The 27,136-nt window shown below is 33.8% G+C and overlaps 1 protein-coding gene across 4 annotated transcripts in view; it reads left to right on the forward strand.

The window, feature by feature from the left end:
* INVS (inversin) overlaps window positions 1-27,136 on the forward strand; it is a 157,657-nt gene that overhangs the window by 14,320 nt on the left and 116,201 nt on the right. For all 4 annotated transcript variants that reach the window (XR_013759493.1, XM_079112228.1, XM_079112227.1 and 1 more), the window contains exon 3: window positions 11,202-11,368. Coding sequence is in view for 3 of the 4 variants with exons in the window: in XM_079112228.1 (XP_078968354.1) it covers window positions 11,202-11,368 (167 nt within the window). In the remaining variant the exon portion in view is untranslated. The remainder of the gene's footprint in view (window positions 1-11,201; window positions 11,369-27,136) is intronic.

Genomic DNA, 27,136 nt, shown 5'->3' on the forward strand with positions numbered 1-27,136 from the left:
GTTTTAAAAAATTGTTCTGTGCTGGAAGTATACTGACTTCCCTAAATAATACAATATAACAATTATTTACATAGTATTTACCTTGCAGGATGTATTACAAATAATCTAGAGATGATTTAAGGTATAAGGGAGGATTATGAAAGTTATATGCAAATACTATGCCATTTTATACAAGGAACTTGAGCAACTATAGATTTTGGTATCTGTGGGGGGGTCCCCCAGGTATACTGAGGGATACTCTACTATACTATTTGCATTGATGCTAATAATAGTAACAAAATTAGCCAACATTCATTTTTAGTTTACATACCAGTCACTGAATTAAGTGTTCTGCAGATCATTAATTCATTTACTAGTGAAACAAAGTATGTGGGGTACTCTTATTACCTTCTTTATATAGATGAGAAAACCAAGGTACAAGAGAGGTTAACTAATTTGTCTCATAAGTAGCAGCACTAAGATTAAAACCTGGAAGTTTCATTTTACAGCCAGTGCTTTTAAATACTAACCTGTGGAACTCTAATATATGCATAGACATTTTCTGCACACATATATACTTTCATATCTATGAATAAATAGAAAGTAAGAAAGAAAGAACTTATTAGGCCTGAACCTTGACTGATGAACTGAATCTAAATTGGATTTTTCTAAAAAGGTTTTTTTTTTCTTGTACTGTGGGCTATTTTGGCAATGTGGTGAAGCTGATAGACCCTTTCTCAGAAAAAAAAATTATCTTAAATGGTAAAAACTAGTTATAAAATAAAGTTTTAATATAACGTATAAAATCAATTATATTAAAATACAATTGTCAATGTTTTAAAATTGATGTAGCAAAGTATCTACCATAACTTTTAGCAACACATTAAATAGCAAGATCTAATGGCAGACCTAACAAATATAATTTTGAAATAGCCATGAATGTAAATTATATTCTAAGACACTCACAACAATTATAATGAGAAAATAAGTAAACATTTTGTAAAATATCAAGTACCCTCAAAATTCAGTATGTCCCATGTTGTTGTTCTTATTATTATCATTTTGTATGTCAGGACACTGAGACCCATGTTTAAAAACATTTTAATTGTGCAGCTAATAGGCAGAGTTGGGTCGCAAACCAATTTATTTGATGGCAAATTCTATGTTCTTTCCATTGTTCCCATATTGTCTCTCCTTAACAATAAGCATATATTTTTAAAATGACAACAAATGCTTTCCCAACATTGTGACAATATGAAAAATGTGAGATAAGAAGTGGGTGAAGGCAGTTGAAATAACTACATCTTTGGTATCATATGTCATTTTAGAACAAGTAAACAGAACATCAGTAGAGAATGCCCTATTTATTTATGTTGAGCAATGTGGTAATATAGTTATTCTGTAGATTGACACAACTGCCACTTCTAGTGACTGTCATTTCCTTTAACTAGTAGAGCCGGAGTGCTGGTTTCTGCCCATACCAGCCCATTAAGTATTCAAACTCTTCCTTTTCAGCTAGCCTTAGAATAACTGTATGCTGTCGGGCAGTGACTTTCCATCATGGTTCCAGCTCAGCTTTCTGAGCTGTGTTCAGAAAGAGCTCATACAGAATGCCAGCCCCAGTTATGCAAGCACCCATTGGTGGTGGATTACAGACCATCTCCACAGTTGCCAGAATAATTAAAACCACACAGCACACTCACCAGCTGCTTTCTATATTAACTATTCCTGTCATTAATGCACTTTTTATAAACCAAGGATTAAACCCAGGGGTGCTTAAACACCCAGCAATATTCCCAGCCCCTTTTTTAATTTATTTTTTATTTTGAGAAAGGGTCTCACTAAGTTGCTGAGGCTGGCTTTGAACTTGTATTCCTCCTGCCTCAGCCTCCCAAGCCACGGGAATTACAGGTGTGCACCACTGTGCCCTGCTAAAATGCAAATTTTTAAATGCACTTCCAATTTTTAAATGCATTTCCATCTCATGAACATTAATTTTTATCATAAGTTCTACATTTGTATTACAAGTTGCAGTTACTACATATATCCAAGCAATAAATCATTTTATTTGATCTTCAAAATAAGTTATGATATAGACTTGATAGGTTTTAGCTGAGTGTTATAATTGAATACAATAAGGAAGAAGTTTAAGGTAGGTTGATAAATGCATAGACCTGTATGTTGCTTTCTTTTGGCCCAGAACCCCAGAATTACTCAGAAACCAGCTAAGAAGCCATCATCTCTTCCCCCTCCTCACCCGCAAGCTACCCAAGACAGGACCCAAGTGAGACTGATTGCTGCTTTTTCTAATAATAAATAAGGAATATATACTTTCAGTATCCTCGAATAGACAAAATTTGCCTTACAGGCACAACATGTTGGATGGTGGTGACATGACCCAATTAGATATTCTCTTTTGGGAAATATAAATATCAGTAACACAAAAACAAAGTCTGTCAGGAATTGGAAAGAAGGCTTGAAATTTCCCTGAATCTTACAACAGATTTGGGAAGAGGCAGCAAATGCCCTCAAGTTCTCTATCCTAAGAGGTAGACTTACCTATTAGTACCATGATGCTGACTTCACTTTGACCCTGAGGAACATAAGCAATTAGGATTATCCCAGATGTGATGATTGCCACCATTTCTTTGCATTTATTCTTGTGATTATAATTCCTAAATCCTCTCTCTAACTAAAGATTAAAAGGAGGAATTCCACCTTAAGGGGACTTGTAAAATTAATTACTGTCATCTTGCTAATACCTGTAACTACTATCTTTGCTTAACACTAACAAATAAGACACTGGTAGAATTGCCCTTTACTTATCATGAAAGTCACCCAGAGATTGGACCTTATTTTAGCTTCTTCTTTATAAATATCACTTTGACTACAGAAAGGCTCGAACCAATAAAGGAAGATGCTATACCTATACCACATTTTAGGCTAGTGAATTTGGGTTTAAATGAGATCTTATCTATAAATGCAGTGATAGGCTCTTTGGAACCTTCTAGACTAGATATGGGAGGCCTATCAGAGAATACCCATCAGTGTTGTACCACTTAGAAACCTTATGTGCATAGGTTTCTATTTTAGAAATGCTGAATTAAATGCAAAACTTGCTTCCATCTTCACAACCAAGGTTCTGAAACCTTGCCTCCTGCCAAAGTTATACACAACCTGAATATATTTGTAAGGCTCTTCCAGTTTCAAGAGCAATGACCTTTCTTGTTTTATTAACAATATACATGGAAACATATTAGCAAAGTAAGTTATCTAAGAGGCTATTCAGTCTTTCTGGGTCCCAGTACATCGAAGATTACTTCAACTGTGTATTGAAGTATCTTTAAAAATTAAAACAATAATTTCCTCAGGCACAGAAATACCCAAGCAGAAGTGCAATACATTTCTCTTTATCTTGCACTGCTTTTTCCTCAAAGAAAACATTTAATTTGGTTGGTTTGCTTTCCTCATTGACAGAGTCCAGGTCACCTTGGAAATAACTGGCTTCCCACATGCTCAATACATGTATGTAGTTGCTTTCGGCTAGTATACATACTAGTACCTGATCATTATCTGTGATAGAAGTAGCAAAACAATTTTTTTCACTTAATGTGCCTGGAGTCAGAAGAAAGATCAGTGGAGTAGAGGAAAGGAATTGAGGGAAAGCGGAGGGAAGAACAGTGGAATGAATATGACCTAACTTTCCTATGTATATATGAATATACTACAGTGAATCTCACCGTTATGTATATCCACAAGGCACTACTTTTAAAAAAACCTGTAACAGAAAGATAAACACAGTAGAGGGAAGGGAACAAGAGGGAGGAGGGAAGGGAAAGAGGAAGTATTGGGGACTGATTTAGAGCAAGTTATATTTCATGCTGAGCAAGTTATATTTCATGCTGTTATAATTATATCAAAATGAAGCCTAATGTTATGTATAACTAAAAAGAACCAATAAAATATATAGAAAGAAATAAAGTACATGGAAGAAGTTTAGCATCTTTTGTTGTTTTTTTTTTTTTTTTTTTTTTAAGTAAAGTTTATTGAGATGTAATGCAGTAAATTTCCCCGTTTTGGTATACAGTTATTTAATTTTGACAAACTGGTCTCCCCATTACAGTTTCACTTTTCCAGAGTGCTCTGTAAATGAATCATGCAATGTGTATCTGTTGAGACTGATTTCTTTAACTTAGCATAAGATGTTTGAGATTTTCCATGTTTGGAGAGTCCTTTTATTGTTGAGCATTATTCGATTGTATGGATGTACTATAGTTTGTTTTCTAATTTTCCAGTTGAAGAACAATTGGGATGTTTCCAGTTTCTAGCAACTAAGAATGAAACTACCGCAAATACCTACTTCCAGCTTTTCATGTGAACATAGGCTTTCATGTTTTTGTTTCTCTGAGTAAATACTTAGGCAAGAGATTATTAGGCTATGCGATAAGTATATAATTGAGTTAATAAAACACTGACAGTTTTCCATAGTAGCTATACCATTTTATGTTCCTACCAGCAATGTCTGAGAGTTGTAGTACTTCTATATCGTCATCAGCATTTGATATTGTCAAGTTTGCTTCTGGTTTGTTTTCATTCAGACCATTGTAATAGATGTGTAATGTATCACATTGTGGATTGAATTTACATTTCCCTGTGTATTCATGATGTTATGTGCCTTTTCATATGCTTATTTGGTGAAATGTCTATTCAAGCCTTTTGCCCATATTTTAATTTCATTATCTGCCTTTTTATTATTCAGTTGTAGGAAATCTTTACTCTGGAAGGAAGGCATTATCAGATATGTGTTTGGCAAATATTTTCTCCAAGTTTGTGGCTTGTCTTTTTATTTTCTAATAATGTTTTTCAAATATAAAAGTGTTTTAATTAGGATGAAATCCAATGTATTAATTTATTTGTGGATCTTTCTTCAGTATCGTGTCTAAGAAATCTTTGCCTAACCCAAGATCACAAAGATTTTCACCTTGGTTTTTCTTCTAAAAGTTTTATATCATTGTAGGTTTTACATTTAAATTTGTGATTAATTTCAACATAGTTTTTGTAAACTGCAGTTACAGACTGAATGTTTACTTACATCCCTCCAAAATTAATTTGTTGAAATTCTAAACCCCAGTGTGATGCTCTTAGGAGGTTGAACTTTTGAGAGGAAATTTAGGTGCTGAGGGTGGAGCTTTCATGAACGATATTAGCGCCCTTATAAAAGGAACCCCAGAAACTCTGTTTTCCCGTGGTGTAAAGATGCAACAGGAAATAGTGAGTCTGCAACCCAGAAGAGGGCCCTCACCAGAACCTGACTGTGCTGGCACCCCAATCTCAGATTTTCAGCTTCAACTATGTACAATAAATTTCTGTTGTTTTTAAACTACCCCATCTACAGTACTTTGTTATAACAGCCCAAGTTGAGTAGGACAGGTACAAAGTTGATTTGATTTTGTTTTTTTGCATGTGAATGTCAAATTTTTCCAGTTTAATTTGTTTAAAAAGACTGTTTGCCTTTGCAGCTCTGTCAAAAATAATTGATCATATATTTGTGGGTCTGTTCCTGTACTCCCAAATCTATTATGTTGATCTATGTGTCTACTCCTTTACTACTACTGCACTGTCTTCATGACTATACCTTTATAGTATCCCTTAAAATCATACAGTGTGAGTCCTCCAACTTTTCTCTTCTTTTCCAAATACTTTTATCTTTCTACTTCTTTTGCTTTTCTGGACCGATTTTAAAAACACGTGTCCATTTCTATAAAAATTGCTCCTGGCAATGTGAACAGAGAGCCAACAGAGTGGGAGAAAATCTTTGCCACTCATACTTCAGATAGAGCACTAATCTCCAGAATATATAAAGAACTCAAAAAACTCTACACCAAGAATACAAATAATCCAATCAACAAATGGGCTAAGGAAATGAACAGACACTTCACAAGCAATCAACAGATATATGAAAAAATGTTCAACTTCTCTAGTAGTAAGAGAAATGCAAATCAAAACTACCCTAAGATTCTCTCTCACCCCAATTAGAATGGCGATTATCAAGAATACAAGCAACAATAGGTGTTGGCGAGGATGTGGGGAGAAAGGTACACTCATACATTGCTGGTGGGGTTGCAAATTAGTGCAGCCACTCTGGAAAGCAGTATGGAGATTCCTCAGAAAGCTTAGAATGGAACCATCATTTGACCCAGCTATTCCACTCCTTGGCCTATACCCAAAGGACTTAAAATCAGCATACTACAGAGATGCAGCCACATCAATGTTCATAGCTGCTCAATTCACAATAGCCAGACTACGGAACCAACCTAGATGCCCTTCAGTTGATGAATGGATAAAGAAACTGTGGTATATTTATACAATGGAATATTACTCAGCCATAAAGAATAATAAAATTATGGCATTTGCAGGCAAATGGATGAAATTGGAGAATATCATGCTAAGTGAGATAAGCCAATCTCAAAAAACCAAAGGAAGAATGATCTCGCTGATAAGCAGATGATGACACGTAATGGGGGTGGGAGGAGGCAAGAATGGAGGGAGGAAGGACTGTATAAAGGGAAAAGAGGGGTGGGAGGGGTGGGGGAAAGGGAAAAATAACAGAATGAATCAAACACCATTACCCTATGTAAATGTATGATTACACAAATGGTATGCCTTTACTCCTTGTACAAACAGAGAAACAACATGTATCCTATTTGTTTACAATAAAAATGAATTTTAAAAAAATTGCTCCTGGAAAATTTTTTATTTTTTTGGTACTGGGGATTGAAACCAGGGGTACTTTGCCACTGAGCTACATCCCCCAAACATTTTTATTTATTTGTTTGTTTGTTTGTTTGTTTTAATTTTGAGACCCTGTCTCAATAAGTTGTCAAGGCTGGCCTCAAACCTGTGATCCTCCTGCCCTGGTCTCCTGAATCACTGGATTTTAGACATGTACCTCCACTCCTGGCATGTCTGGGAATTTTTGAACACTTTATTCTTAGTAGTACTTCAAGTGTAGGGTTTATTTTAAATTTAATTTCTTTAATATATATCATACTATATTAGTTTCATATTGCTGTATCACAAATGAATACAAACTAAATTTAAAACAGTAAGCATTTGTTACCTCACAGTTTCTGTGGTTCAAGTATCTCGATATGGTTTAGCAGGCATTTTTGCTCAAGTTTTCATGAGGCAGAAGTCAAAGTGTTAGCCAGGTTGGGGTATCATCTGAAACATCGAAATTCTATTCCAAGTACAGAATTCACCTTCTTTTAGCTTTAAGATTTATGGAAACTTGCTTCTCTAAAGCCAGAAGGAGATTGTCGGCTTACTGGTTGAAATCTAACTTCCTCCATCTCTGACCTGAACTTTCTTTTAAAAAACAACATAAGGGGGGTGGGATTGTAGCTCAGTGGTGGAACACTTGTGTAGCATGCACAATGCCCTGGATTAATTCCTAGCAACACACACACACACACACACACAAAGCAAAAAGCAATACAAGGGATCAAGGATGTAATTCAGTGATAGAGTGCTTACCTAGCATGAATGAGGCCTTGGGTTCAATCCCGAGCATTGAAATAAGTAAGTGAATAGATCCATAAATACATATATACATACATACACATCCAAGCTAATAAGTTGCATATTTAAGGCCCTTAATTGCATCTGAAAAATCTCTTCAAATTTGCACAAAACAGAACCTAATCATGGGAATGACATCTGATCATACTTAAAGGCCCTGCCCACACTCAAGAGGAGGGGATCACACACAGAGCACATATACTAGGAAGTGGGTTTCTTGGATGCCACTTTATAGTTTTATCTACCATAAATGCTATTGAGGGTATCTGTATCTTAAGTGGGCTTTGATAGATTATGCCTTCTATGGAACTTATTCATTTCACTTAAACTGGAAATTTATGGGATAAAATTGTTCAGATATTTCCTTGTTTCCATTCTAATGTATGCAAGCTCTGAAAGATGACCCCTCTTTCATTCCTGATATTGGAATTTGTGTCTGCTGTTTTTAATGATCAATCCTATTACAGATTTATCATTTTTTCCAAGAACTTTTAGCTTCATTGATTTTTCTCTGTTGTTTTTCTGATTTTAAACTTCATTGATCTCTGTTATTATTTTTATTATACTCTTCCTTCTGCTTCTTTTGGGTTAAATTCGCTCTCCTTTCTTAGAGTATCAAGATATAAGCACTTATATCATTGATTTGAACTTATCCTTGTATTTTAATGCAAGCATTCAGTGCTGTGTGTTTCTGTAAGCCTCCCTCATGTATAAGGAAAGAATCTTACAATAGTATTTTTATTTTCATTCCTTTAATTAAATATCGCTCAATATTTTCTTTTTACTCCATGGATTATCTTAAAGTGTGTTGTTTAATTCCAAGCATTTTTCGATTTCCAATTATCATTCCAAGCATTTTGCGATTTCCAATTTTCGTTCCTTTAATTAAAGATCCCTCAATATTTTCTTTTTAGTCCATGGATTATCTTAAAATATATTGTTTAATTCCAAGCATTTTGCGATTTCCAATTAATTACATTATCACCAGAGAATATACTTGGTATGACTTCCTTTCTTTAAATCCTTTAACATTGGTTTTATGATTCAGCAAATTTGTCTATTTTGGTGAATAGTCCCTGGATGTTTTAGAAGACTGTATCTGGCTATCATTAGACAAAGTGTTCAACAAATGTGTTAGATCTTACTTCTTTATAGTGTTGTTAATTTTAATGTATCCTTGGTGACTTTCATTTTAAAGGTTGTAGCAATTATTGAAAAAGGAAGTCCAAGTGACCAACTATAATTTTTGAAATTTTCAAATGTTTCTTTTAATTCTAGCAGTTTTTGCTGCATATATTTTAAAGGTCTATTATTTGGTACATACACATTTGGTGTTGTTATATATTATTAGTGAATTGACCTTTTTACTATTGTGTTTTTATTGGTCTCTCATAAATGTCTTTGCTCTGATGTCTACCATATTAGATATTATTTCACTTCAGCTTTCTTTTGATTGTTTACATGTTTTATCTTTGCTCATTTTTTTACTTTCAGCCACCTATGTCATTATATCTCAAGTGAGTTTCTTATAAATAGCATATAGTTGGCTCCTCTTATTTTTGTCCATCTCAGTCTTTTTCATTTAATCTAATAATGAATGTTAGAATTTAAGACTTCTAGTTTGTGTTAAATGTGTTTATTCTGATTTTAATTTCTGTTTTTCTTTTCCTGTCTTCTCTTCCATTTATTAAACCTTTTTAGTATTCTGTTTTATTTAAATATAGTGGGGCTTTTTCTAACAGCTTTATTGAGATATAATTCACATGCCATACAATTCACCAACTTAAAGTGTACAGTTTAGTGGTTTTATATATATCCACAGAGTTGTGCAAACACCACTACAATTAATTTTAGAACAATATCATTACCCACCCAAAAGAAATCTATACCCTTTATCTGGGATCCTGGAAATCCAACTCCTGCCCCCAGTTCTAGGCAACCACTAATACAATTTCTGTTTCCATAGATTTGCCTGTGACAGATATTTCATATAAATCTTACAGTATATGGTGTTTTGACCAACTTCTTTCATTTAACATAATGCTTTTAAGATTCACCCATGTTGTACCATGTATTAGACCTCATTCCTTGTATTGAGTAATGGTTTGATGTGTGATATACAACATTTTGTTTATCCACTCATCAGTTGATCAATAATTTATGGACAATTGCATTGTTCCCATCTTTTGGCCATTATGAACAATACTGCTTTAGACATTGTGTAGCAGTTTTTGTGTAGATATGTTTTCAGTTCTTTTGAATATATACTTAGAAAAGGAATTGCTGGGCCAAATGGTTACTCTGTGTTTAATGTTTTGAGGAACTGCCAGATTATTTTCCAAAGTGACTCTACCATTTTATATTCCTTCTGGCACTGTATGGGAATTTAAATTTCTCCATATCCTTGTTAATACTTGTTATTATATGTCATTTGGACATTTTACATATTATAAGGCTAGATTCTATTTAAATATCCTATTTTAGTAGATTGACAGTCTGTTTCAGTTTGGAGTAAATATTCTATTTCAGTTTTGTGGACTGTGGTTCAAATATTGATTTATATTTCAGAATTCTTGTAGAACTTTTCTAGTCTGCCCTATTCCTGTGCTGCCTAGGCCAATTTAGGACCTGGAAAGTATTCTACCTATAGTTTAATTATCAGAGCTTCTGCTGTTTTGATTCTAATCAGTTTCACACACATTTTGCTCAGAAGCATCTATGAACCTATGCATCAATTTAAAAAACTTTCTCTAGCTTCCTACTCTCCAGAACCCTCCCCTGTTCTCTGGTTGAGAAAATAATACATTACCTCATTGCTATCGTTTCCTTAATTTAGGAAGCTGTGGTTGACAGGGCTCCTCCTAGTAAGTAGTCTTTGCTGTGCCTGCTCAGAAGAAGTGTGGTTTCTTTTTTAGTACGTGCTTTGAGTAGAGCAGGCATAGTCAAAATCTGCAGGGTTACCTGTTTCCTGCAGCATTTTTACTGGAGAGAGCAGGAATCTCGTGGGGAATACTGTATCTGTGCCAGTAGGTTTTTCCAGATTTTAGGCTACTCAAGCACCCGGGATAACTGGATACACATAGAAGAAAAAAACTTGAGGCTCCTTGCCACCAGATTGTCACGTTCCAAAGTCTCTAGTTGGTCTGCCTTCTCTTGTCCTCTTTTTACTTATTTTGCCCAGAATTTTTAGTTGTAATTAGCAGGAAGATGAGGATATTGTGTACTTGTCCATCTTGGATAGAATGTGAAACCATGATTCATTTTTGTGTCACTTATAAAAATATAAACAGTGCCTACTATATGATTGGCACTATTTGTTAACCAAAGAAAGGAGTGAGGGAGGAACATTAGTAACTCCATATCTCAAAATGTTTATTCAACCTTAGAGTAGGAATATGTCCTTTAGAGTCATCAATCAGTTTGAATTCTAGTTCTACCATCTACTGAATATGAATGTAGACAGGTTATTTAACTTCTCTGAGCCTCAGTTTCCTACTATACAGGAATGCTAATATCTACCTCATAGTATAAGTAAAAGCGAAGTAATATACACTTAATAAACAGTGTAATAAACACAGTGTAACTCCTTATAATAGTGATAACCATTATTAAATATCACTATCTGTTTCTTGTACTCACAGGAAATTCTGCTCTTAAAGACAAAGAAGATCAATTTGGGAGAACACCACTTATGTATTGTGTACTGGCGGACAGACTGGACTGTGCAGATGCTCTCCTGAAGGCAGGAGCAAATGTCAATAAAACTGATCATAGCCAAAGAACAGCCCTCCATCTTGCAGCTCAAAAGGTGAGAAGTAAAATTACCTTGAAAATTAAACATTTTGTGTGGTATTTGTTAATTGATTAGTGGAACTATGCAGTGGACAGATAAGAAACCACAAATACCTGACTCTTAGGCTTCATGTTTTCTACAGTCTTTAAACTGTGAAGAATAAAGCACAGTTATCTATCAGTGACAGCATTCTCTTATCCAGGTTTCTCAAACAATGGGATTTGTTCTATGATCTCATGTTGAGTCGGGGAAAAGAGGAAACAAGTAAAATTTATGTGAGTTAAGTACATTACAAATGTATGTATAGAGAAAAAAGAAAGACTAAAAATAAATACACAAAATGTTGATAGTGGTTGGGTTTGAATATTAGAAGAAATACACATGAATATTTGTACTTTTCCATGTTTAAATTTATTTTCTTGAGTATTACTTTTACAATTAAAAGTTGCAATTTCTCTTGAGATTTACATTGGGGGCATAAATAAATTTATTTACTGTGTGTATTTTCAACTTTAAAAAATCAAAAATCATATTGTCAGTGTTAATAATTTCAAGGTTTTATAGGCATTGTCAAAAGCTCAGATTTAAAAAGGTTAAACACATCAAAAGGAGAAAATGGGAAGTTTCTAAATTTAATTTAAAAACTTATCTAAAAACTAACTTTTCTTTCCTTAAAATTTTGGCCAATGAGATATTTTCACTGCATGGTATTTTTCTTTTTGTTATTTTAGATGTCTATGTTTTAGGAATAAAAATCAATAAAATGAGCTGGATCCTGCAGAAACTATTAGTTATTTCCCATTAAAAAAATGTGACCAGATAGAACTGAGTAATTGAAGGGTTAGAAAAATACCTTTTCATTAGTTGAATGCATAAAAAAGAGGCTGACATTAAGATATACTACTGAATATGCTGGTTATGTGCTCTTATCAGTTAGGTCTGTCAGGTTTTTACCAAAGTTATTTCTCCTGAATTTGCTTTTCATTATAGTAATTTTTTTAATGGCCCTCATTTTCAATCTCAGTGTAACTACTCCTAAAGTATTTATAACCTTTCACCTAGGCTTGTCAACTGGTAAAATTATTCCCTCAGGGAAGGTAACACCATTTAACTTGTTATCATAAAAAAATAAACAGCTCAGATTAGGAACAGCCCTAATTTAAAAATGTGATACCTTTTAGATTCTTCATTATGATTCATACATGTGTAAAATTCAACTTCAAAAAATGTAAGTTGGAAGAACTGAACATCAAGTAGATTATGTTGGGACAAAATGAGAATTTAGGTTGATGATCCAACACCATGACATCTTAATAGGATTAATATGACCAAAATAGTTGACAGAAGAAGTGTGTACAACCAGACATCTTAACTGTAAATCTCTTTATAAAATGTAATACGTTGTTTTCTTTTGCTTTTTGCTTTTTTTAAATTATTGGGTTTTTTTAGTGTCAAAGGATAAACAAAATTGTAATTTGTATGTTAGAACTTATTTTCATAAGTAACAGATAATTATACAATTTCCCCTTTCTCTGTTGCTCTTTGTTTTTCCATACTTGCCAAAAGAAGTAATATGTCTGTACTAATGCTAAGTAGAATTTCCAAAACAAGGATGATAATACCTTTTTAATGCTGTGCTCTGCCTGATCAAACCTGGGGTTCTTTTTGGTTTTGTGCTATATAAGAAGTCAGAAATAGTATAGAACAGGCAGGAATAAGACAGTGAATGATATAGAAATGAGTTTCAAAGAATAGCCAGAGATGATATGTCCCAGGTCTGTTTCTGAGAAGACACGAACACAACTTCTCTTTAGAGTAAACAACTTTACCTTAAGTGTCCAGAAATTGCTCATGTTAAAACAAATGTGATCTCACAATGAAAGATCACCAAACACATAAGGAAGTAATCTACCATGAATGAGAGTGAGCAGAAACAACAGATTTAGTCTGTGAAAAAAAATCAAATATTGACATCATTAAAGTCACAATATAAAAGAACCACTGATGGAATCTTTAAAGAAACCAACAGAAAAATTAGAAACCAACAAGAGACTTTCATCACTAGTCTTTAGTTCTGCCATGACTGCTTATTTTGGACTAACATACTTTCCAGAAACATATATAAGAACTGAGCACAATGCCCACACTGTTTAAACGCATTGAGAACAATCAGCATAGGCATAATCTTAGAAACTTTAACTCTTCAGAAAAGGGAAGCATAGTATATGAGTACCAAATTCATCCCAGCTTTTCCCTGTAAGGCATTTTCTAGATTGGAAATCAAGGTAGAGTTTGAAGATACTTGTAACTGCAACTTGAAGGGCAAAAATTCTGAAGCAGAGGAAACTACAGAGAAGGAACTCAAAAATCTGGATACAAATTCCTCACAAGTCATCATCAGATTGCTAAAATATTCTTGTGTAGGGTGGGGCCCTAAGAAACCCGGCAGTAAACAACAGCTAGGAAACTGAAGAGCTGAGCAGAGGTTGTTTTAAAATTATCTACGTTTTCTTTCACATGTAAGTCTTTTAATACATAACACATTGATTTTTTGCATAGAGATTCTTTTTTATTTTAACACATATGGATAACTAATTTTGCTAGTTCAACTTCATTAATTTTCAGCAATGTAGTAGTATCTGTTGAATACTGGTGCCAGGCTTCTGTACTATGCACTCCCCATGCATTTTTTTAAAATGAAAGGTCCTGGATATTAGGGAGCCATTTAGGAAATCTGAAAATAAAAATAAAAATCACATTGTCAAAATAGCTTATGCCAAACTAGTATGGCAACCAGTGCTTCTTTGAAAAAGGGAGAAAATGGAGGTGCATTGAAAATTATGTAGTTCAGACCAATACAGAGGAGAAGTTGGATCTAAAAGATATATTTAGAGGGGAAAATATTGATTTGACAAGTATTTGCCAAATGTATTCTATGTACTTGTGATTATGTACCAACAGAGAATATGAAAAAATGAATCACATAGGTCTGCTCATGGACAGGTGCCCACAGTACTGATTCCCTATTAAACTTCATTTCCATTTGTTTACCGAACCTTTTTGATATACTGGATATTAAGTATTCTGTTGAAGTGTTGTCTATTCACTTAATTCTGGTATCTATGAACTCAGAAGTGTGTTATTTGTGTAATTATTCACATTTATATATATTTGCATATATTCATTTATTCAACATAGGTCAAAAATACTATTTAACAGGTACTATGTTAGAATACAAAGATGAAAGACATGATTCTTAAAGTTAACTCATGTGCCTTATAAGTATTTTATAAAATATGAACAGTTATAATATGTAAATTGTCATTGTTATTACTGACCTGTGAAGAGCAACCATTCTCACATGTTAGTTACTATGTTTTTATTTTTTGTGATAATTTCATAAGCAGAATTGTACAAGAATTTCTGTGACTTTAGTTTCTTGATAAATAACTTATATGCCTCAATTTCATTTATAAAATGGAATTTACTTAACCCTGTCTTCTAAATAATAGTGACAAATTCTAAGATTTAAAGCATTTTGTTGGAGGAATATACTCACTCTCCAAGAATGTTATCAATATTATTGCTATTAGTCATACTGCAATATAAATACATACATCAAATTACTCTTTAGGGATCAGCAGATGGCAGAGATAGAAAATCCTGAACTCTCAACAGGTCTGCAAAAGAGTATAACCCTAACAGTCTTATTAGACTGAACAAACCAAGGTAGAGTTTGAAGCTACTAGTGGCAGGAACTCAAAGGGCAAAACTAGAGCAGAGGGATTTTGATGAGAATATAAATTGGTACATACACTGTGGAAAACTGATGAATGTATCTACTAAAGCCAAACATGTGCACACACACACACACACACACATAAGCCCTGGTGATACCTAAGAGAAATAAGTGCCACTTTCCACCAAAAGATGTGTGTGAGAATGATAAATTTATTTATAATAGCAAACATTAAATCAGTGTGGTTTGGTTTGGTTTGGTTTGGTTGGTTTATTTTGTGATGCTTAGGATTAAACCCAGGACCTCAAACATGCTAGGACAGTGCAATATCAAGAGCTGTACCTCCAACCCCAATATTTTAATTTCTAGTGACAATAATCTGAATACAGATTAGCAGATAAATGAGGGAAATAAATTATGACATTCCCACCACATAATTAGAAAGAATGAACTACTGATATGTTCAACTCCCATGAGTGAATTACGTAGACATTATGTTGACTGAAAGAAATCAGACACTTTTTTATTGATATGTTACTTATATGAATTTCAAGAATAGATAAAACTAAGCTATAATGATTCAAATCAGATTCATGATTACCTAAGGGCTGGGTATGACTGAGAAGGGATATGGCGAAGTTTTCAGGGGTGCTGGAAATGTTCCATACCTTGATCTGTATGGCGGTTACATAAAAATGTATCAATCTGTATTAAGATTTACATATTTTACTGTGCATATGTTCTACCATATAAATTATTATTAAAAATAATAAAATGTTAGAACTTGGTGACCATTATATCTATGTAGAATAAAAATGAAATAAAAAATGATTCTTGGCTTAAGCTCTCACACACTCAGGTCACATTTCAGCAGCCCTAGCCTGAGGAGCTCTGCAAAAGCCCTGTACCCTGCTCTAATTCAAGGATTCTCAAACTTGGACATGCACCAGGATCACTTGGAGGGTTTATTAAAACAGAATGCTGAGCCCATCTCCAGTGTTTTTAATTCAGTAGGGCTGGTGTGGGGCCAGATAATTTGCTTAATCTGACAAGTTTCCAAGTGAAGATGATAGTGCAGGTAACACCCTTTGAGAATCACTGCTCTGTTATGTTTACACCATTTGCTTTTGTTTTTCCTCCATATTCAGTGTCATTGACTTCTTACCCCCTAAGTACCTAACCTCTTAGACTAATGACTATTTTGATGGTATTCTATTCTTGATGATATTATTCATCAAGGTAAGTTATACTAGTCAAGGAACAATTTTAAGAGGAAGATATTGAGTTCACTTGTGAAAATATGGATTTTAGGATCCTATGGGACATCTTGGTAGTAACGACTAGCATGAATTTTGAGATACTAGTTTGGTTCTCCATGTGGGGTCTGAACTGGAGTTATTAGTACATATGAAGGCTATAAAAGTGTGGTGCGTAGATGGGAACAAGGTCATAAATAAAAACAAACACACCAACATTCAAGGTTTAAGGAAAATAAACTTTCAAAGGAGACAATAAAAAAAAAAGAAAGAACTAGATCAGAATGGTGTTGTGAAACCACAGGCTTCTAGTGGAAGAGGACCCATTTCTGTTTCATCTTTATGATAAGATATAAGGAATTCCTTTTATACTCAATGGTTCAGTAAATATTTCTTGAATTAATGAATGCACATAAATGTGGTAAGAATTGAAAAGCTTCCTTTGGATTTTTCAGTTAGCAAGTGACCTTACCAAGAGCAATAGTATTAATGGACACAATAACTAGACATCACTGTTGAGTAACCAGAAGCAAGGATATGAATATACTTAATATGTATTCTTCTTTCAAGATGAGAATGAGTGATAGAGTAATGAAGTTATTGATCCAAAGAAGTTTTAAGATGAGAGATTATGTGTGTGGAAAGTTTTAATAAATAATAATGTCAGGAACCTCATCTCATGTAACCATCATCCAGCTTCAATAATTATTAATTCATAGTCTTGTTCCCACTGTACAGTACAGCTAGACTATTTTAAAGACAATCACAGACATGCATAAATATTTCAGTGTGTATATAAAAAGAGAAAATGTGTTTTATAGATCCCCACATAACCATTGTACTAAAAAATAAATTCACAATAGCTCTTTAATATCATTAAATATCTAATCAGTGTTCACATTTTCCTCACTGTGTCTGACGGGTTTTTTTAAGTTAATTTAACCAAATCAGGACCTAAACATCGTATTTGGGTGGTCTTTTAAGACTCTTGCAGTCTAACAATTAGATGAGAGATGTTTGAACATATTTAAATGTTAAGGGAAAAGAGACCCCAAGAAATTTAAGAGGAAGAATGGATGATTGATAGTTCATGGGGGAAGAGGGGACAGAAAGGACCCAAAGTCGCTTAGACATTAGAATGTTTGTTCAATGAATGAATATGAAATGCACCTAGAATGTATCTGAATATTGTTTACAATTAGTTATAAATATATTAAAACTGAAAAGACCATCGTAATTACTCTCATTTTACAAATGGGAAGACAGGGAGCTCTAGATTTCAATTTTGAAAGCCTATAGCAGGAGATGTTTTGACCCTGAAGAAAAGATCACATAGGAAAGTTCAGCTCCTGTTAAACCAATCAGTGTCAAGGAAGATGATGGAAACCTGAGGGATATAGGAGACCTCTGCTGCCCCTCTCCCATCTTCCAAACTCAACATCCCTGATTCCATTAGATCCCCAAATTTAGGCTACAGGAACAAAAGAGATGAGAAAGTTAGTGTTTAAAAATAATTTGACTTTTTACTGGATGACAGGGACATATTACTTTCTGGTTGTTTGTAGAGTCAATATAGTATAATGAAAAAGAAAATAGTACCTGAAGTTATGACTTATATTGCATTCATATTCAAGGACAGCTGGGACCACTAAGTCACTCAGTAGACTGTGACCTTACTCTTTTTAACTTTCTAAGACTCTGTAAAATGGGGATCATACTACTAATCTACCTACCTCATAGAATTGTGAGTATTTTAAAAAATGAAACACTGTGTTAACATGTGCCAGAGACCATGGAAGGCAGATAAGTTATGCATAGTATTTACAAGTGCATATCAGTATGAAGCATTATCCAAAGACCATATGAGCAATCTGTCTTGCAAATATGTATTTTTCCAATTACATTTATAAGTTGATATGATTAATAAAACATTTCATTTAAAATTATCATTGAATTCAGTCCTTGTATTTTTTCAGTCAACTGACAAATACTAAAAGTTAACATATTAACACTAAAAACTTTTAGGGATTTTTTCCCCTGTTTTTAAACTTTAAAAAGAATTTAAAAGACCAAGATCCACCCTAATAATATATATGAATAATGTGCTTTATTTATAAATAAGTTTAACGGGGGTAACAAGTAGGTTTGATTCATGTAGTGATGTTAACCTTCTTTATTAATGAAGTTTTTCACTTTAATATGTGTAACTCCTTATCCATTTAACCCTTAGAACAACTTAATTTTTTTCTTTGACTCAAAACATTAGATGTGAGTTGAAGAAACATTATAAACTTTAGTCATTAATGTTCCTATATCAGGTTCCTACTGCATCTAGATCTGTCATTTGCCTAATGAATCTGTCTTTTTTAAATCAAGAGAGATACACATAATCTTCAATTCTAGTTTGGTTCTAAAGAGACTCTACCAGTAAATTTTATAGATCTTGCTTTAGATTTTACATGATTTTTTATGATGTTTTTCTTTGTCTAAATATCATTTATCCAAATCAAAGCAAACAAAACTATGTAGGGAGAAACATCTTTTATGGACATATTTTACAATTTTGTTTTATATTACAGGGTACAGAACATGATTTGTGTGTTCAGTGTTATCACTTTGTCTTAATGAAGTACAATGTGACCTAATTTACCCGGACTTACTCTTTTCTCAATATTTATACTTCCTTATTTCTCTAATTCATTTATTGACCACTTGTTCCTTTTAGAATTTTTTCGACTCCGATGATACTGCAGTAATTCTTTTTTCCCTACTCCTCTGAGAGTCTGGTTTTTTCCCCTTTACTTGACACCTCTTCTTCAACTCCCAGAAGTTGTGCCCCAAGATAAATATCTCTATATAAATTCCACTCTCCTGAAGTCTCATCTATTTTTATCATTTTCATCTATTTTCTCTCAGATCTTCACAGCCTTCACCTTCCTCCCTAGTTCCAGACTTGTATTTCTGGTTTCTTCTAGAAATCTCTAAGTGGATATCCTTCCAAAATCTTAATTTCAATATATATGAACATGACCTTCCACCTTTGCCTATAAATCAGCCCCTCCATCTGTTTTCAAAAATAACATACTGAGGTGAAATTCATACAACACAAAATTAACCATTTTAAAGTGAATAATCATGGGGGGGTGCATTTAGTACATTCATAATGTCATACAACCAACACCTCTATCTAGTCCCAAAGCATTTTCATTACTCTAGAATAAAATCTCTTACCGTGAAGCAGTTTCTCCCCATTTCCATCTCTCCCAAATCCTTGGCAATCACCAATATGCATTCTGTCTGTATGGATTTATCTATTACAGGTATTTTATGTAAGCAAAATCATATAACATATGATCTTTTGTGCCTGGCTTTTTTTACTTGGCATAGTGTTCATCCAAATTATCTATCACATTATCAGCACTTCATTCTTTCTATGGATATAATTTTTATATGCATACATGACCATTTGCTGTCCATTCATCCATGGACATTTGGACTGTTTCTACCTTTTGCTACTATAAATAGCACTGCTGTGAACATATATGGATATGTGCTTGGATTACTTTCAGTTTACCCAGAAGTATGTACTTTTTCAATTATGGTATTATATTCTCTTGGTCACCTGGGTTTAGAAACTGCATGGCTCATAGTAAGTGCTAAATATATCTTGGTTGAATGGATTTGTTAATGTGTTAAATGAGTCATCTTTCACTTCTTTCTCCTATACCTCTTTATAATCACTTGTTAACTCTGAATTATAGTCCTAGCTCTGCCACTAATTGGTTGTATAACTTTAGGTAAAACACAACCTCTGTATGCTTGTTTTTTTTCCTCTATAAAACGAATTTCTTAAACCACAAACATAAACAACATCAAAAGATAACCTGAGGGCTGGAGTTGTAGCTCAGTGGTAAAGTGCATACTTAGCATATACTCTGCCCCAGGTTCAATCCCCAGTACCGAAACAAGGGGGGAAAGAATGCAACCTGGAAAAGATACTTCTAACTTATAGCAACATAGGGCAAATATAAAATGCATCATAGAAATCTGAGCAACATGAGAGAAAAATCAGCAGAGAGGTCACATTAAAAGAAATTCAAATGACTCTCAAGTATATGAAAATATGGTCAATTCTATTAAAGAAATACAAATTTTAAAACTATGCTACGACAGTTTTTCCCACCTGTCAACTCACCGTGTAGGACTGTGGATAAGTACTCTCACATAGTGCTGCTGGGATAGCTGTCTAAATTGAAAATGCAAATGCCCTTTGACCCATTTCTAATCATTTATCCTAGTGACAAACATGCACAAATAAGAAATAATATATGTGGAATGTTTTTATTTTGTTTTGTTTTTTGTGGTACTGGGAATTGAACCTAGAGGTACTCTGCCACAAAACCATACCGTCAGCCCTTTTTATTTTTTATTTTGAGACAGGGCCTCCCTAAGTTTCTGAGACTAGCCTCAAAATTGTGATCCTCTTGCCTCACTGGGATTGCAGGTGTGAACCACCACACCAGGATGTAGAAGATTATTTATGACAGCAGTATTTACAAAAACAAGATTGGAAACAACCCAAAGCCCATCAATAAGAGCTGGGGGTTTGTGTGTGTGTATGTGTGTGTTTTAAGTGGTACATTTATACAATGGAATACCATGGAACTGGGAAAAGAATGATGATAATGATGTCTTAACTAATAAAGGGGAGATATCTCCAAGGTATTTTGTAAAGTGAATAAGATTTGTGTTAAAAATAATTTCTGTATATAAATTGCAAAGAAAATAACATTTAGAAACAGAACACCAAAAAAAGGTTAAAGATATAAAAAATTTCTAAAGACATATAAGAAACTGATAAAAGTTTTTACCCATGATGAGGGTAGAAAAAGGAATAAGGGAGAGGAGCAAAGGTGGGGAAAAGTTTGTACTATGCACCTTTTTGTATCATTTTTATTTTTGAACCATGTGAATGGAATGCATTTTATGCAAAAATTTTTATATAAAAATTAATTGTTAAAATTAGGGCAGGGGTTGGGGTCATGGCTCAGTGGCCGAGCACTGGCCTACCATGTGTGAGGCACTGGGTTCGATTCTCAGCACCGCATATAAACAAATGAATAAAATAAAGGTCCATCAACATCTAAAAAAAATATTTAAAAAATTAGGGCAGAATGGGCTAAAAGAAATAATTATGTTTGCACAAGACTGGGAAAAGGCAGAAAATTCCAAGGGAAAAAGATATACATGGGATAACTGTAAGTTTACAAAGAATATAATGCCACAGATACAAATGGTTACTTATCCTAACATAAAGAAAAATAGTTAAACTGTGTAATGATTTAAACAACAGAAGCATAAGTAAAATATTAGCACAGGATAAGAATAAGGCAGTATAAAAATAAGTCTTTATGTTCAGTACATTAAAATGAAAAGATTCCAATTAAAACTCTCATTTAAAGTTGCAAAATTATTTTAAGTAGAGAATATATTTTAGAAATATTCTCCATTTTTTTATACATTCTCAATCTTCACCTCAATCTTTTTTTTTTTTTTTTTTTTTTTTGGCAGGGGTACTATAGATTGAAACCAGGACACTACCAATGAGTCACATCCCAGCCCTTTTTTATTTATTTAATTTTTTAGAAACAGGATCTTATAAATTGCTCAGATTGGCCTCTAACCTGTGATCCTTAGCTAAGCTGCCTTAGCCTCCTGAGTCACTGAGATTACAGGCATGTGCCACCATGCCCAGCGTCACCTCATCCTTCCTATGTAACCAACACATATATATCCCATTCATATCAAGAAAAGTTCTCTATTGTCTTGGCGACCTACATGGCATAACTTATACCTGAAAACATCCTTAAATCTGAGATTTAAGGTACTGTTAGGTAGGTGAACTGATAGTAAAGCGACAGTAGGGTTTAGGACTACCATAATCTGACAGTAGGGTTAATAGACAACCATATATTTAAAATTGTCATTTTTTTTCAAACTTTTTGATGCAGACAAGACATGTCCATTGTAGCAAAAAATTGGTTTGTGCCATTACTCAGACCTTTTGCTTTAGTTAAACATTTATAGTGACTCCTACTAGGCTTATCATGGGTATATTCCCTCATATAGCCCATTTTAAAACAATTTAATAACTACCCACTCCACACAAATATGTAGCCAATGAATATCTGAATAGTAAACAATTAACTATATATAGTTCATGAGGTTTGGGCTATTGGTATGCCTCAAAAAGAAGGCACCAAAAGACATTTTTTATGTCTTCCTTGCTTAGAAAGATAAGAAAACCAGCATAGGAAACCGTTATGCCCTGGAATCTTAATGATCTCTCAAAAAATCTGTAGATGGAGATGGGTGACGTTAGACAATACTTACAGTTCATTCACCCATTTAATTTCAACCCTAGCTAGGGTTTTCTAGTTTTTTCAAGGCAGGGAGAAAATTATGTTTTAAAGAGTCTGGTTTGTTGTTCTTGTTTGTTTGTTTGTTTGTTTGTTTTTGTTTTTGAACCAGGGATTGAACTCAGGGCCACTCAACCACTGCGCCACATTCCTGGCCCTATTTTGTATTTTATTTAGAGACAGGGACTCATTGAGTTGCTTAGGGTCTTACTAAGTTGCTGAGGCTGTCTTTGAACTCTTGATCCTCCTGCCTCAGCCTCCTGAGCCTCTGGGATTACAGGTGTGCAGCCCTGTGCTCAGCAAGAGTCTGCTTCTACATTTCAACTTCTGGGGTTTCTAAACCAGCATTGTTGTCCTCTTCCACATATTTAGAAACTGTCTCTAAACTTGTTCTCTTATTTTCCAGTTTAGAAACGGCTTTCAAATACTTAGGGTTTTACATTCAAATTAGTGTTCCAATCAAAACTGGAGTTGTTCTGCTTTAAACAAATCCAATAATTGAAATTAAAACCTGTCAGTCCTTTAACTATAGTCACAAGGAACAACACGTCAATACATCTTTATTGAAATCATTATTTTGAATTTGTCTACCATGATTCTAATATTTTTTAAAAGCCTTCATTTAACTAACAGTAGCTTCATAGCAGTTAGAAGAGTTGTTTAAAACCTATTTTCTATATAATAAAACTGAGGTATAGTTTGATCAAGTTCTTTGAGAACTTTTCGTCACTTGCAGAGTCAGGAATTATCTTGTTTTTCTGATTCCCAACTTAGTGATGCTAATGCAGCTGCACAGAAAGAAAACTTTCATATTTTCTTGAAGCTTACATTCTCAGACTTCTGGTTCTTTTGGCCAATAGTCATTTCCAAATTCAGTTTTCCTGCCAAACCACTAAAGAAATTCCTAAAGGATTCTCTCTCATAGATCAGATTCAGGATTTGAACTCAAAACCCCTGCTTTTCATTCCAGTATTTATTTTTGTTTGTTTGCTTTTGTCATCAGATCTCTTAAATAGAGCATGATTTAAAGATTATATTTTAAAATCTACATGGCTTGTAGAATTTTGTTTTAAACAATCATGTTTCCTATAGTCGTATTCATTTCCAAATCATTTTATCTCTTCATTGACCCCCCTTCTATCAAGGCATAAAAATACAAGTATATGCTTTCCATGAATAGATTCCGAGATCCCCACAAGTCTAGATTCCCATGGAAACCAATCAAAAACTAAAAGGAAAAAAAGAGAATATATTGAATTTCTCTGAGACCTACAGCTTGTTTTTCATTAGACTCATGCTGATTTCTTTTAAACTCTGGGCACAGGGCCAGTGAATATTTTTATGGCTGGTAAAAAGGAACTTCAGATCCATTTACTTTCATTTAACCTTTTAAAAATTAATTTTATATATAACATCAATTCCAAAGAAAATGTGAGCATTAATTTTCTAATTATCTTCTTATGCATAGGAAAATAATTGTTCATGTAATTTTCTCTTCTTGCATTTCTCCTACTCATATTTTACTGTTCATAAAAGGGTAAAAGGGAATCAGGGGACTTATTACTATAGTATGAATATAGTCCACCCCGGGGCACAACATTTTCCCTATGATCAATCACAGAACTCTTTGTACCTTCTTTGGCTGTTAAGCTTTGTAAGTTCCAAATGATCACTTACAAATATAGTAACAGATAATTCAAAATACTAAAGTAAGAAGGATGAAGAGAGTCATTTGGGTGGGGAGGGAAGGCTGTAATTTTACTTATTTATTTATTTAGATGCTGAAATTGAACCTATGGCCTGTGAATGCTAGGCAAGTACTCTACCACTGAGCCACACTGTTAGCCCAAATTGTAATTTTAAAATGAGGCAATCAAAATAGTCTGTATTAAAATATTATCAGCAAGACTTGAGTAAGGTGGGGAAGTTGGCCATATTTACATCTGAGGGAAGATCATTTGTTCCAAGCAAAAGAAACTGTCAGAACAAGGCCTTAAAATGGAAGCATGCCTAGAATGTTTCAGTAATAGCAAGAAAACTAGTATGAATTAACCTTCTAATGAATGAGTAGGAGAAAATAGTAGATGAGGAAAGAGAAATGATGGCTGGATCCTGTAGCGCTGTATAGGCCGTTACCAAGAATTTTCCCTCTGAATGAGATGGAGTCATTGGAGGGTTTCAAGGACAGGAATAACATAATCTGTCATATATTCTAATAAAAAAATCATTCTGGCCAGCCAAGTAAGGAACTTTTTCTCCAGTTTTAGTACTATCTATTCCTTCATTCATTCCTCATATAATATGCTTTCACATCTCCAGCCCTTTCTGATCCCTTTCATCAAATATGCATGCACTTGTCTAAACCCCCCCTTGTAAATAAATTCCAACAGAATATATTGCCAATCTAATGAGCCCAAAGTATAACATGGCTCTCACTATTAACTTTTTGGCCACCAAATATTGTTTATTCATATTGAAGTTTCTTCAAATAAAATCTCTGAATCTCATTTATATTTACTACTGCTTAAACAACATCCTGTATTCATATCACTGTGGTTTTAAATTCCAATGCAGTATCTTAGAAGAACCATATTTTGAACTTTCCCATACTTACTTAGGTAAAGTTGACTATTCCTTCCTTTGTTCTTCTAGTACCTTATGTTCTCGGTTACTACTATATTACCTGTCCCACAGATAGATATTCTGTTGACACATTCGATTTCCCCACAGATGATGATCATCTTAATATGAAAGAATGTCTTAGTCATACTTTTTATTTCTAATGTCAAATACTTAATAAATAATGCATGGTGAATTGAATTGTGTTTATCATGCCACCTATCAAGGTCCTCATGGTTTTTGAGTTTGCCATTTAGTATAATTGTCCTTTCCCCCACTTATGAGTCACCAGGATTCTTATCCTAATCTTAGATATCAAAATAGATCCTGCTTATAGAAAACCTCAATTATTAAAACACCAGTACTAAGATCAACCTCACTGCTGGGCATAGCGTCTCTCACCTGTAATCCCAGCTGCATTGGAAGCTTAGACAGTAGGATCGTAAGTTCAAAGCAAGCCTCAGCAACTTAGTAAGGCCCTCTAAGCAACTCCATGAGACCCTGTCTCTAAATACAAAATAAAATAGGGCTAGGGATGTGGCTCAGTGATCAAGTGCCTCTGAGTTCAAACCTAGTACCAAAAAAAAAAAAAAAAAAAATCAACCTCACTAATTTAAAAAGTGTTTTTATTCTTTTATATACTTGTATAAATTATGCTATCAGTGTTAACTAGGCCTCTTGAAATTTTTTATATAATCTATCTGAATCTACTTGTTTGCCATTCCATTTCTCATGAGTATATCATTCATTCATTCATTCATTCAACAAATACATTTTTAGTATTTAATATGTGTCAGGCATTGCACCATATATCTCAAATCATTTAAATTCAACCTGTGTATAACTATTTAAAATCTCAATATCATAAGTTTAACATTTCACCAACAAAACTACTCATTATTAGGAAATTTATTAAGAGTATACTTAAAGTTTATCCCAATTGTAGATTTCAGGAGACATGGTTTGGATTCCTTGAAATTTATTATTCAAATTCTATCTCTTCCTCATTCATTAGACTGATTCTGTGCAAATCATTTCTTAGGAATTTGAGCTAAAATATCAAACTGTACTTTGAAATAATGACTGTAGACTTCTAACCTTGTATGTAAACTTGTCATTTCAATGTTTTGTAGATTGTAAACCAGTGCTCTGTGTGTATGTGTGTGTGTGTGTGTGTGTGTGTGCGCGCGCACAGGTGCATGCTTTCAGATGTTATTTAATTCAATGGTAATCCTTTTATACATTATAAAATGTTAAAGATACTAAGGTTTGCCATAAATAATCTGGAAATGGGGAAAACTTCCTGTGAATTAAAGTATAAAACAATAGAAAAAAGATTAATAAACATTGCTATATAGTGATCAAAATTTTTCTTTCCAGAAAACATTTTGACCAAAGTAAGATAAAAAAAGGACAAACTGGAAACAGTATTTTCAAGTTATGTCATTAACAAATGGTTAATACCCTAATGATATAAAATGAAGATGCAAAAGACCAATGACCCTATTAAAAATTGAGCAAGTGATATGAATAAAGCCCAGTGTGATTGTGTGTACATTGTAGTCCCAGCTATTTGGAATTCTGAGGCAGAAGAGTTACTTGAGCCCAGGAATTTTATGCCAGCCTGGGCAACAGGGAAGAACCCACCTCAAAACAAAACAAAACAAAACAAAAGAGATTGAGACAGAGAGAGAGAGAGAGAGAAAGAAAGAAGAAGAAGGAGGAAGAGGAGGAGGAGGAGGAGGAAGGG

This window comes from Sciurus vulgaris (assembly GCF_902686455.1).
Source record: "Sciurus vulgaris genome assembly, chromosome: 15".
In the NCBI taxonomy this organism is placed as follows: domain Eukaryota; kingdom Metazoa; phylum Chordata; class Mammalia; order Rodentia; family Sciuridae; genus Sciurus; species Sciurus vulgaris.